Source organism: Oncorhynchus kisutch, linkage group LG26, assembly GCF_002021735.2.
Source record: "Oncorhynchus kisutch isolate 150728-3 linkage group LG26, Okis_V2, whole genome shotgun sequence".
In the NCBI taxonomy this organism is placed as follows: domain Eukaryota; kingdom Metazoa; phylum Chordata; class Actinopteri; order Salmoniformes; family Salmonidae; genus Oncorhynchus; species Oncorhynchus kisutch.
The window spans coordinates 36987474-37001226 of record NC_034199.2 but is presented as its reverse complement, the minus strand read 5'-3'; the positions used below and the strand labels follow the sequence as shown (position 1 = coordinate 37001226).

Here is a 13753-nt window from a genome sequence, read left to right as displayed (position 1 = left end):
AAATTCCACATGACCGTTTAGTCACCGTAATTAGGCTTCTCCAAGCTCTGATGCTGCTGATCGTCATTAGTAGCCTACCAAACTTGCTGACTACCTGGTACTCAGCACTCTATTGTCCGTCTAATCACTCAATGCAAATGTTTTAGAAAATCGAATCAAACACTTCATGAGAGCTCATGTTGCACAACATTTCTATAGGCTATACAATTTTACAAGAAAACAGAGTGATGGCCTCCACTAAAACGAGTAGGATCCCATCAGCCTTCTATAGGCTAGGCATACTATATTTCTTTCTCAACTTTCCTAATATTAAGCCAATTGTTTATCTTTACAACAGGAGTATAGCCTACCTGGCTGGCATGAAAATGAACCATGGGAAATGTGTCCTCCATTCGCTATTTAAGTACATAGATTTGTATTTTTTCCTGCTGCCCCTGTTTCGAGACAGGTGCATGATAATGGTCCATTTTATATCAAAACAAATTTCACGCATATATTATTTAGTATATGTAAAGACAATATTAAATGATGGGTGACAATATTAGCCTATCACTTCTGAATTCTATATTATCACTTGTGAATGATGCCCAGCATAAAAAACTGCCTTTTTTTGCAACTTTTTGTAATCATAAAGGGTGTGAAATTCGAGGCATTATCAAGTGCTTGTCAAATTGTGAATGAGAGACTGATGAAGTGTGTAAAGCCTCCACAAAAAAACTAAGCAGAAATCATGCCTTTCAAGCGACATTTTTGAAATCATCATTAATCTCAACATGCAGCCTTACAATGTTTTAAAAATCAAAACATATAGCCCAATGTTTATAGAACAACTAAAGTTACATTAATAACTCTAAATTAAGCATATAGAAGTGCCTATTTCTTTGTTAACCACTCAACACAGAATAGCCACATGTGTGCACTCCCTCAAATCATTTGGAGAAAATATATATATTTTGTTCAATTGTTTTCTTCATACAATCATTTAAAAAATATAATGTCACAGAATTCTAAGCAAATCTTGTCTGCTAAATGAACTAGTAGTAGCCCACAGCCATATGGCATAGCCACACATAGCCAGACATCGCCTAACATAAGGACAACTCAGTATGCTACTCTGTTCTTCTGAAATAGACTACATTTTGTTCATATCATGTTTCTTTAGACCTGTCTAAAATACATAATGGATGTATTGTGAAGGTGTAGGCTTTATTACATGGATTTAATAGACGTTTTAAAATGTAGATGTTCCAAAGGTCTGTATCAGTGGCTTGTAAATCTATGTGCAGAAGACAGGAGATGCTAAATGTGTTTATGTTAATTAACGGTCAAATACCGTGAGACTGGCAGTTATTTACTTGACAATCACCAGCTTACAAAATGTTGTGACCGCCACAGCCCGAGATAATAGCTATTGCCACTGCATCTACTTTAACACTATAAGACCAGTTTCCCAGTCAAATAAAAGGGCAAATATCAGTCAAAGTAAGGTCAGGTTGATTCACCGGTTGGTTGACCAGCCCAGTTATAGCTGTGGGGTACGGAGAGAGGGCAGTGGATCCCAGGTTGCGGCCCAGCAGAGGGTTGAGAGGGGTGCTCAGGGAGGTGTGTGTTGCCCTCCAGTAGGCTTCCAGGTACTCTGCCAGGTGATCACATGCATCCTCCAGCTGATTCTCATCCAGAATGATGTCAAACATTTCCTAAGAGACAGGGGGAGAGGAGAGAGAGCGAGAGAGACAGGGAGAGAGGGGAGAGCAGAGAGACATTCTGACTTAGTGACTGAGGGATTGAGTTGCTGGTAGTAGCAGTTAACTGTCGGTTATTGTCCCTCGTGGAAGGCCAGAGACCAGCAGTTGACAAGGTGTACTGAGGGTATATTGTTCCTTATGGGAGGCCAGAAACCAGCAGTTGACAGGGTGTACTGAGGGTATATTGTTCCTTATGGGAGGCCAGAGACCAGCAGTTGACAGGGTGTACTGAGGGTATGTAGTTCCTTATGGGAGGCCAGAGACCAGCAGTTGTGTACTGAAGGTTATTGTATACCTACCGGAGGGCACTGTGCTAGTTTGTCTGCTGCCACCAGCTGCACATTCAAGTGTTTGCTCTGGGATTTCCCTCTCGACTTGATCAACCGCTGAAGAACCTGTGGATAGTTTATATATTCACAGTGCTGGACTTGGACTGAAATAGGCTACGGTACACATTTTGGGTGCCGGTACTGTTTACATTTAGGTGCAGGAGCTCCACAATACTTTTGACATAATATTCTATAAGAGGAACAGGAGCCCAAGCTGTAGAACATTTTATGACGATCTCCTACCCAAGTCAAGCACGGTATATATCAAGTCAGAAGAAAGCAGCAACACAAATCAGCATGGGTCAGGGATGGAAATAGAAAAATGGCAAAACTTTGAATTCACCTTAAAAAAAACCTCTTACAGGAACTTGGGTACAACTGTGTGTATAAAAGCAGCAGAATTCATACATGTCAAAATGATTTTACTCTCGGAGCCTGTTTCCCTCCCATTTCCACCTTGGGGATGTAGCAAAAATAGAACCATTTGAGGATAAGGGGAAGCCTAAAACTTACTTTAGGAGAGGACACTTTAACATGCACGATGATAGGTGCTAAGGATGTCTTTATGAGCTGGGTTGGATGGTTGATTGTGTCAGCATCCAGGACCACCAGCTGTAAGGATCTGGCCAGCTCAAATATCCTCTCAATCTCACTCTGAACCTCCGCTGTGGGGAAACAGAACAGTGATCACAGATGGTGGATCAACAACCCTTTACATTGCCAAAATCGGAAGACATCAATTCCACAAATTCTGTGCAATACACACTTTATAGGATCTGATAAGTACAGTATGTACAGTACCAATCAAATGTTTGGACACAACTACTCATTCAAGAGTTTTTCTTTATTTTTACTATTTATACATTGTAGAATAATAGTGAAATACATTAAAACTATGAAATAACACATAGAATCATGTTGTAACCAAAAAAGTGTTAAACAAATCAAAATATATTTTATATTTGAGATTCTTCAAAGTAGCCACCCTTTGCCTCACTGACAGCCTTGCACACTCTTGGCATTCTCTCAACCAGCTTCATGAGGAATGCTTTTCCAACAGTCTTGAAGGAGTTCCCACATATGCTGAGCACTTGATGGCTGCTTTTCCTTTACTTTGCGGTCCAACTCATACCAAACCATCTCAATTGGGTTGAGGCCAGGTGAGTGTGGAGTCCAGGTCATCTGGTGCAGCTCTCCATCACTCTCCTTCTTGGTCAAATAGCCCTTACACATCCTGGAGGTGTGTTCGGTCATTGTCCTGTCGAAAAACAAATGATAGTCCCACTAAGCACAAACCAGGTGGGATGGCGATTCGCTGCAGAATACTGTGGTAGCCATGCTAGTTATGTGTACCTTGCATTCTGGTGACAGTGTCACCAGAAAAGCCCCCCAAACCATCACACCTCCTCCTCCATGCTGCATTATGGGAACCACACATGCAGAGATCATCCGCTCACCTACTCTGCGTCTCAGAAAGACACGGCGGTTGAAACCAAATATCTCACATTTGGACTAATTAAACCAAAGAACAGATTTCCACCGATCTTCTTAGCCCAAGCAAGTCTCTTCTTCTTATTGGTGTCCTTTAGTAGTGGTTTCTTTGCAGCAATTCGACCATGAAGACCTGATTCACGCAGTCTCCTCTGAACAGTTGATGTCTGTTACTTGAACTCTGTGAAGAATTTATTTGGGCTGCAATCTGAGGTGCAGTTAACTCTAATGAACTTATCCTCTGCAGCAGAGGTAACTCTGGGTCTTCCTTTCTCGTGAGAGCCAGTTTCATCATAGCGCTTGATGGTTTTTGCGACTGCACTTGAAGAAACTTTAAAAGTTCTAGAAATGTAAAGTAATGACGGACTGTCATTTCTCTTTGCTTATTTGAGCTGTTCTTGACATAATATGTAATTGGTCTTTTACCAAATAGGGCTATCTTCTGTATACCACCCACCTCTACCTTGTTACAACACAACTGATTGGCTCAAACGCATTAAGAAGGAAATAAATTCCACCAATTAACTTTTAACAAGGCACACCTGTTAATTGAAATACATTCCAGGTGACTACTTCATGAAGCTGGTTTGAGAGAATGCCAAGAGTGTGCAAAGCTGTCATCAAGGCAAAGGGTGGCTACTTTGAAGAATCTCAAATATATTTTGATTTGTTTAACACTTTTTTGGTTACTAAATGATTCCATATGTGTTATTTCATAGTGTTGATGTCTTCACTATTATCATACAATGTAGAAAATAGCAAAAATAAAGAAAAACCCCTGAATGAGTAGGTGTGTCCAAACCTTTGACTGGTACTGTATAATTAAGCAATAAGGCACGAGGGGGTGTGGTATATGGCCAATATACCACAACTAAGGGCTATTCTTAAGCACAACGCCACGAGAAGTGCCTGGATACAGCCCTTAACAAACCCCCAAGGTGCCTTACTGCGATTATAAACTGGTTACCAACATAATTAGAACAGTGAAAATAAATGTTTTGTCATACCCCTGGTATACAGTCAGATATACCACAGCTTTCAGCCAATCAGCATTCAGGGTTCGAACCACCCAGTTTATAATTTCCTTTTTAACATATACAAAACATCTGAGTGAAGAATAGCAGTATTCAGTGTCATCCAGATGATACCTAGGTTGGACCTGGTGTTGGATCTTTCGATGATGGCCCGCTTGCTGGGGTTGTTGAGCACTGACCTCTTGGCCAGAGCTATATCTGCTGTTACTCTCGTAATAGATATCCTAAATGCAACAGATTCAATGCATACAGAATATCACAAACCCACATGTAAAGTATGGCTACTACCATGTTTATAATCCTAGAGAAAGTGTTTAGTCAAAACAGGTGGTCAGATTATTTACTTTGGCAAAGTATTCAATGATCATGTATAACTGCTTTACATATTCTGAGTGTACAAAACATTAAGAACACCTGCTCTTTCCATGACTAAGACTGACCAGGTGAATATTAGCCTATGATATATTATCACTTGTGAATGATGCCCAGCATAACAAACTGCATTTTTTTGCAACTTTTTCTAAACGTAGTCGCACACCTCATGTTGTAACGTATCTCTTCGACGTCTGACGACGAGTATGAAATATCGGACCAATGTGCAGCGTGGTAAGTGTCCATGTTAATTTATTAACTGAACACACAAAACAAAATAACGAAGTGAATAGAAGAAACGAAACAGTTCTGCAAGGTGACATACACTAAACAGAAAACACAGACACAGGAAATAATCACCCACAACCAAAATGGGGAAAACAGACAACCTAAGTATGATTCTCAATCAGAGACAACGATCGACAGCTACCTCTGAATGAGAACCATACTAGGCCAAACACAGAAATACAACATAGAAAAAAGAACATAGATCACCCCCCCCCCCAAAGGTGCGGACTCAGGCCGAAAAACCTGAACCTATAGGGGAGGGTCTGGGTGGGTGTCCGTCCGCGGTGGCGTCTCTGGCGCGGGACGTGGACCCCACTCCACCATAGTCTTGGCCCACTTAAGTGGCGCCTTTGGAGCGGCGACCCTCGCTGCCGACCTCGAACTGGGGACCCTTGCAGCGGGCCCCGAATAGATGGGAGACTCCGGCATTGCCATAGTGAAGGGCGGCTCCGGCATTGCCATAGTGAAGGGTGGCTCCGGCAGCGCCGTAGTGAAGGGCGACTCCGGTTTCCCCGTAGTGAAGGGCGGCTCCGGTTTCCCCGTAGTGAAGGGCGACTCCGGTTTCCCCGTAGTGAAGGGCGAATCCGGTTTCCCTGTAGTGAAGGGCGACTCCGGTTTCCCCGTAGTGAAGGGCGACACCGGTAGCGCCGTAGTGAAGGGCGGCTCAGGCAGTTCAGGACAGACGGGCGGCTCCGGAAGCGCTGGACAGGAGGGAGACTCCGGAAGCGCTGGACAGGAGGGAGACTCCGGAAGCGCTGGACAGGAGGGAGACTCTGGAAGCGCTGGACAGGAGGGAGCACCTGGAGGGAGGAGACAGAGAGACAGCCTGGTGCGTGGGGCTGCCACCGGAGGCCTGGTGCATGGAGGAGGCACCGGATGGACCGGACCGTGGAGGCGCACTGGAGGTCTCCAGCACCGAGCCTGCACAACCTGTCCTGGCTGGATACTCCCCGTAGCCCGGCAAGTGCGGCGGCGTGGAACAGACCGCACTGGGCTGTGCTGGCGAACCGGGGACACCGTACGTAGGGCTGGTGCCATATACCCCGGGCCGAGGAGACGCACTGGAGACCAGATGCGCTGAGCCAGCTTCATAGCTCCTGGCTCGATGCCCACTCTAGCCCGGTCGATACGAGGAGCTGCAATGTAGCGCACCGAGCTATGCCTGCACACTGGGGACACCGTGCGCCTCACGGCATAACATGGTGCCTGCCCGGTCCACCTCTCTCCACGGTAAGCACGGGGAGTTGGCTCAGGTCTCCTACCTGACTTAGTCTCACTCCCTGGGTGCCTCCCTCCAAGATTTTTTTGGGGCTGCCTCTCGTCCCTGTTGCGCTGCCGTGCCAACTCCTCATAATGCCGACGGTCTGCTTGGGCTGCTCCAGCTCTTCCCTGGGGCGGCGATATTACCCAGCCTGTGCCCAGGGACCCTTTCCGTCCAAAATCTCCTCCCATGTCCAGGAGTCCAGAACCCTCTGCTCCTGGTTACCACGCTGCTTGGTCCGGTTGTGGTGGGTGATTCTGTAAAGGATCTCTTCAGAGTATGAAATATCGGACCAATGCGTGGTAACTGTCCATGTTAATTTATTAACTGAACACACAAAACAAAATAACGAAGTGAATAGAAGAAACGAAACAGTTCTGCAAGGTGACATACACTAAACAGAAAACACAGACACAGGAAATAATCACCCACAACCAAAATGGGGAAAACAGACAACCTAAGTATGATTCTCAATCAGAGACAACGATCGACAGCTACCTCTGAATGAGAACCATACTAGGCCAAACACAGAAATACAACATAGAAAAAAGAACATAGACTACCCACCCCAACTCACGCCCTGACCAAACTAACACAAAGACATAATAAAGGAAATAAGGTCAGAACGTGACACATGTAGCCTAGCCCATAGGCCTATATGTTTTGATATGGTTTGTATCACAACTAAACTGGCCAAATAACTTCTTAAAATTAAGCGCATGAATCCGCTTTACAAGGGGTGTAGAGCCTAACTGGCATACATAATCAGCACATGAGTTTCAACTTTGGGGAAGAACATTTTCACCATAAAAATGCACCTTTATAAGTAAAGCATTACATGCATAATCACATTTGAGCTCACTTTTGATAATGGTGTTTTCCTGCTAATGGAACATTTGTATTTATAGCCTACTGTCATGTGTGCATTTCTGCGCTTATTATGTGAAGAAATAGCCTAATAGTTTAATACAAAACATTAAGAACACCTGCTCTTTCCGTGACAAAGAGTGACCAGGTGAATCCAGGTGAAAGCTATGATCCCTTATTGATGTCACTTGTTAAATCCACTTCAATTGGGAGTGGTACGCAATATTAGGAAGGTGTTTACACTGAGTATACCAAACATTAGGAACACCTTCCTAATATTGAGTTGCACCCCCAATTCGTTGGGGCATGGACTTTAAAAGGTGTCGAAAGCATTTGACAGGAATGATGGCCCATGTTGACTCCAATGCTTCCCACAGTTGTGTCAAGTTGGCTGGATGTCCTTTGGGTAGTGGATCAGTCTTGATACACACGGGAAACTGTTGAGGGTGAAAACCCCAGCAGCATTGCAGTTCTTGACACACTCAAACCTGTGCACCTGGCACCTACTACCATACCCCCCTCAAAGGCACTCAAATATTTTGTCTTGCCCATTCACCCTCTGAATGGCACACATACACAATCCATGTCTCAATTGGCTCAAGGCTTAAAAATCCTTCTTTAACCTGCTTCTCCCCTTCATCTAAACTGATTGAAGTGGATTTAACAGGTGACATCAATAAGGGATCATAACTTTCACCTGGATTCACCTGGTCAGTCTATGTCATGTTTTGTACATTCAGTGTATTTTCCGCACTAGCTTATAGTAGTTTGCATAGGTGCCATGAGCAGCTGAGAGCCTGATGCTACAGTAAGCAGGCAGAGTGTTAGTGCAATATGAAGGGATAGGGTTGACAGTACGCAGGGACAGGGATAGTGCTGAAAACACAACTCCTCACCTGCCATCAAACCTGTGCTTCAGGAAGTCAAAGAGCGCTTTCTGCATCATGTCTGTCACCTGCACACGCAGCACACAGAGCCAGGAAGAGCAGCAGAGGATGGCAGAGGAGAAAGTTAGGAAAGGATGGAGAAAAAGAAGGGAAAGAGAGAAAGTGAGGTTGAGAAAGAGAGGGAAAGTGAAAAGGGTTGACAGCCAGAATGGAAATAAACCAGTAGAAATGCATTGACAATTCCTCACAGCTACAGCAAGCCTTTCAAAGAGTCTTCCTCATGGCAAGAAAGCCCTTGTGACAAGACCCATTTCATATGGTGATGCTACATACCTTGATGTTCAATGTTAAAAAATAGCACATGTTATGGACAAAGGTGCCCAAGGATGTCAAAAGAACAGTTGTCAACCTTGTCTTCCTTTTTGATTTCAGTATGAACGTAGCATGAGTGCTAAGACCCTGTCCCATATTTCCCTATCCACCACCATTACCTATCCAATAAAGACTTCTCCATATTCCTCATTATGACATCCAACCGTTAGGTCCCACCAGGCTCCTCTTGCCCTGCCTGTGAATTATCCCACTGGTCCAAAACATCCAGCAAAGGAGAAGCATGATCTCTGGTTTCTTTCCACCTAATTTTCTACAGAATTAATCCTGGTTACATTAAATAAGGTAATTAAGGCCTAAAATGAAGTGTCATAAAAACTCAGTGTGATGAATTGGGCTATAGCAGGTCAGACCAGTCTACATGAATGCTATTTTTGCAAGGTATTTCAATTAGAATCTGAAGATGAAAAGAACTGTAGTTGCAAGGACAAGGCTAGCAAGGAGCAGGGAGCAATTGTTATATTGTTATATATCCACATATATAACGACAAGGAGTTGAAGACAATTTGTGTTTTTTGCACACAACAATAACCGTATTCTATATACACTGAACAAAATTCAAAAGGCACTTGCACATCTGAGCTATCTTTTTTGCAGGTGCCATGGTAACAGTTGAATAAGATAAGACAAAAAGGGGAAACCTGCACACGGCTCTTTCTAGTATCACTGCTTTAAGTTTCAACCTCAAGGCCTTCGTCAGACCTTTGTGAGCTTTCTTTTAAATAGCACCCTTATAGCTCCACTCACATTCGTTCAATGCAACGAATGGGCTTGGAGTCGAGGGAAAATAAGTGTTACACAAATATAACAATGTACATTTCATAAATATTTGAATAAAGTGTGTACATTAAACATATTAAACACGTCTGTAAAACCAAAATGAGGACATCAACCAATCAAGCAAGTTTTCATAAATCATTGGGTACAGCGCAATAAAAACGTCAGAGTACTCTGAAATGGTGGAATTAATTCATGTTCACATTTACAGCATAACATACATAGGCATTTCATCATTAAAACCTTTAACAAATAATGTCTTGAGGGTGAAAATCCCAAAACATTCTCTTTTACTCAGAGTATTATTTATATCACCTCCCCTGTCTGATATCTTAACTTTCTCTATGACACAAAATCTAAAGGTTTTTGGTCATTAAAATGTACTGAGACTGGATAATCCCTGTCATGTCTCCTGATTTAACTTTTATGTTAAATCATTCTCTGTTTGAAAGAACAAGAGGTTTTACCTACATAACACAGCCCACATGGACATTTAATCATGTAGATAACATGGGTGGTGGAGCATTTAATAATGTCATTTTTGTGAACAGTTTTCCTGTATGCGGGTCACAGCAATATTCACACATCATATTGTTACACTGTGCACAACCTCTGCATTTATAGCTACCATTCGGAAGATGGCGTTGTTACAGGAATTCAATTCCTTTATGTTTTATTTAACCAATTCAATTAAACACTCTGTCCACTCCTAAGAATTTGTAAGACCCTTATTTGCATAAAATGGACAGAGACCAGTCTCACAATCAATCAGTAGCGTTTACTCTCGAGAGTACTGAACATGAAACAATTTACCACAGGTTATAAACTGAAAATGACGTCATTCGTTTTCGAACTGTCCCGTCTCTTCACCACTCCGGTATAATGGCAGTATAGTTCTCAAGCCTTCCCACATCGTCTCTCACCAATTTAGATAATTTATGACCGAGCCAAGGTCTTCCTGTGTAGATAAGCATTCTAGCCAGTCTGACGATAAGTTCATTCATTTCTACCAAATGAACAGACAGTCATTGTTCTAATTCTTGATTATAATTACACACATTATATTCAGTACTAGGATTAAAATAAAATTCATACATCTATACAGTAACATAATAGTATTCTGATTAGTCAGTCCTGATTGAAATGTATACATAATTAGTCATTATTGATAAAGAATCCCTTAACAGGCGTAAAAGAGCCTGGCTCGTTTTCTTTTGTGGCTGGACCAAAATAATCGTGTTAATTGCGACCTCTCCTATATACAATAAGTGGTGGATTGTTAAATTCAGCTGGCAAAACTGGGTCTGATGATAAAACATGCCAGTGTTTCTTGACAGCATCTCCCACTTTGCGCGAGTTCATGTGGTGGTGAACATTATAGTGTTCTTTAGCTCTAGTGGGTCTTTTTGTAGCAGTTTTCCCTAATGCCAAATTAAGAGCTTAATCCACACATTGTGGAGAGTAGCCTCTTAAAAAACTATTGTGCAAATCCACTGCTTTTTCTAGATAGTCCTCTGTGGAGTGGCATGTATTGTGCAGTCTGAAAAACTGGAAGTCCCCTTTTTAATGGCTCAGGTAGAAGCTGTCCCCTTGTAATAAAGTATTTCTGTCTGTTTCTTTTCTATACAGAGTTGTAAACAGGGTTGCATTTGATTTCTCAATAAACATAGAGGCAATGAACACGTTTAGTGTCACATTCAAGAGTGAATTTGAGATTGAAGTCAATGTCATTGAGTAATGGTATCAAGTCTGACAGCTCCTCTCTCATCAATTTATTGATACCACTTCAGGACTTCAGGATTCGATCTTGCTCTAGTCCAATGCTCTAACCACTAGGCTACCTGCCGCCCCGACAATGGTTCAGGCATTGAGCATATTCCTGCAACCACTGGTTGACCTGGATAATATACACGCAACATGTAATATAAACGCAACATGTAAAGTGCTGTTATGTGACCGATGTGAAATGGCTAGCTAGTTAGTGGTGGTGCGCGCTAATAGCGTTTCAATCGGTGACGTCACTTGCTCTGAGACCTTGAAGTAGTGGTTCCCCTTGCTCTGCAAGGGCCGTGGCTGTCAGTTGTTGATGTGTGCAGAGGGTCCCTGGTTCGAGCCCGGGTATGGGCGAGGGGACAGACTAACGTTATACTGTTACAGTTACATGAGCTGAAATAAAAGATCCCAGAAATGTTCCATATGCACAAAAAACGTATTTCTCTCAGGTTTTGTGCACAAATTTGTTTACATCCCCTGATAGTGAACATTTGAGCCTTTGTCGAGATAATCCATCCACCTGACAGGTGTGTGTTATCATGAAGCTGATTAAACACCATTATCATTACACAAGTGCACCTTGTGCTGGGGCTGGGGACAATAAAAGGTCACTAAAATTGGCAATTTTGTCATATTACACAATGCCACAGATGTCTAAAGTTCTGAGGGACCATGCAATTTTCATAATGACTGCAGGAATGTCCACCAGAGCCATTGCCAGAGAATTCAATGTTAATTTCTCGACCATAAGCCACCTCCAATGTCATTTTAGAGAATTTGTCAGTACGTCCAACCGGCTTCACAACCGCAGACCACTTGTAACCACGCCAGCCCAGGACCTCCACATCCAGCTTCTTCACCTGCGGCATCGTCTGAGGGGAGGTGGGGCAGGGTGCTGAGGAGTATTTCTGTCAGTAATAAAGCCCTTTTGTGGGGAAAAACTCATTCTGATTGGCTGGGCCTGGCTCCCCATTGGGTGTGCCCTTTCCCAGTAATGTGAAATCCATAGATTAGTGCCTAAATAATGTATTTCAATTGACTGATTTCCTTATATGAACTGTAACTCAGCAAAATCTTTGAAATTGTTGCATGTTGCGTTTATATTTTTGTTCAGAATATTTCACGGCAACGTTAAAACATTTTCTTTTACATTTCACAAGGGACATTTTTAGAGTAAAAAGGATGTTCGGTAAGGTATCTTGACATTGAGCATTAATAACAACAGCATCATGCTGTTCACACAAGTCAGCGTAATTGGATCATTTGGACCAATAGACACATCTCTGTAAATTGGGGGGAAAAAATCACATTAAGAAGAAGAAATTGTGCCTCCATTCCATCCACCTTCGCATAACCTTCGCATAAATTGTCTTGTTTATTTTTTTACACTGTACTATCACACACACACACACACACACACACACACACACACACACACACACACACACACACACACACACACACACACACACACACACACACACACACACACACACACACACACACACACACACACACACAGAGCTTCTTCTGGTGCTGTTTATCTCTGTGTTTCTAATTTCAAGCCATGCTCTACTTTTTCAGACTGATGTGTTTTACCCAGAAGGTTGTTACCACAGCAACACAGTGGCGCGGCAATGAGGACCGACGATGATCCTGGCTCCCCACTTCCCCCATACATATCAAGGAAAAGATGCTGCCCTCCTTTTTCTGCAAACCCTCATTGGTGGTTAGTTACCAATGAATGGATAAGCCAGACATAGCTGTTATTTTTGGATAGCTCCAAATATCTACTCTGACAATGAACGAGGGAGTTATTCACTGTCAGTGAACCTCTTCAATGAAGCTGCATCTCAACCACTAGTCTGCACGTTGACGGCCCTCAATATAGATTCCAAAAGGGAGAGCTGGGAATTGGAGTCCCTGTATGGCACACAACCAAATATTGCAGTTGTTCTGGATAGCTGTATTGGAGGCCGAATAAAACACTGTACAAGAGACTGAAAATATGATTGTCATGATGCCTACCTCATATCCTTTCAGGGACGGTCCTACCAGGACCACTGGTCTCATGGAGGGGACCACGTCATAGGGAGCGATGTTTTCAGTCTGTAGCAGAGGTCGAGGGTTAGAGGGAGCACAGACACAGCAACAGTAACATGTAACATGCCATTCACCATTATGTCCTTTTATTAAGTATTATTTAATACCAAGAAAGTGTATCTGTGGAATTACAGTGTTACAACAGTGTTACAACACAGGTACAAAATAATGAGTATAACAGTAGCTGGATATATTACTGTCAGACATTAAGTTATGGTATTAAGACATTGGGATGTTTCTGTTTTACTTCCTGATAATGTGCTGGAAAAGTGTTATAATTAAAATACTGCCAGCAGATCATTGTTAAAGATGAGCCATCCAATTCATTTATGCAACTCCTATTTTTCTTTGGTCTATCAATTTAATAGCATCATTAAGCCCTGGTACTTGCCAGGGCTGGAATGAAATAAAAGAAGACCGGTCTACATGGTATTAA

The 13753-nt window shown here is 42.6% G+C and overlaps 1 protein-coding gene across 1 annotated transcript in view; it reads right to left on the bottom strand.

Annotated features, from left to right (window-relative positions):
• LOC109871003 (voltage-dependent L-type calcium channel subunit beta-4-like) overlaps window positions 1-13753 on the bottom strand; it is a 60832-nt gene that overhangs the window by 3215 nt on the left and 43864 nt on the right. Inside the window, exons 7-12 of the mRNA XM_031806020.1 lie at window positions 13243-13323; window positions 8284-8342; window positions 4714-4823; window positions 2588-2739; window positions 2045-2140; window positions 1503-1697 (exon numbers count right to left, since the gene is read on the bottom strand). Of these exons, the coding sequence (XP_031661880.1) occupies window positions 1503-1697; window positions 2045-2140; window positions 2588-2739; window positions 4714-4823; window positions 8284-8342; window positions 13243-13323 (693 nt within the window). The remainder of the gene's footprint in view (window positions 1-1502; window positions 1698-2044; window positions 2141-2587; window positions 2740-4713; window positions 4824-8283; window positions 8343-13242; window positions 13324-13753) is intronic.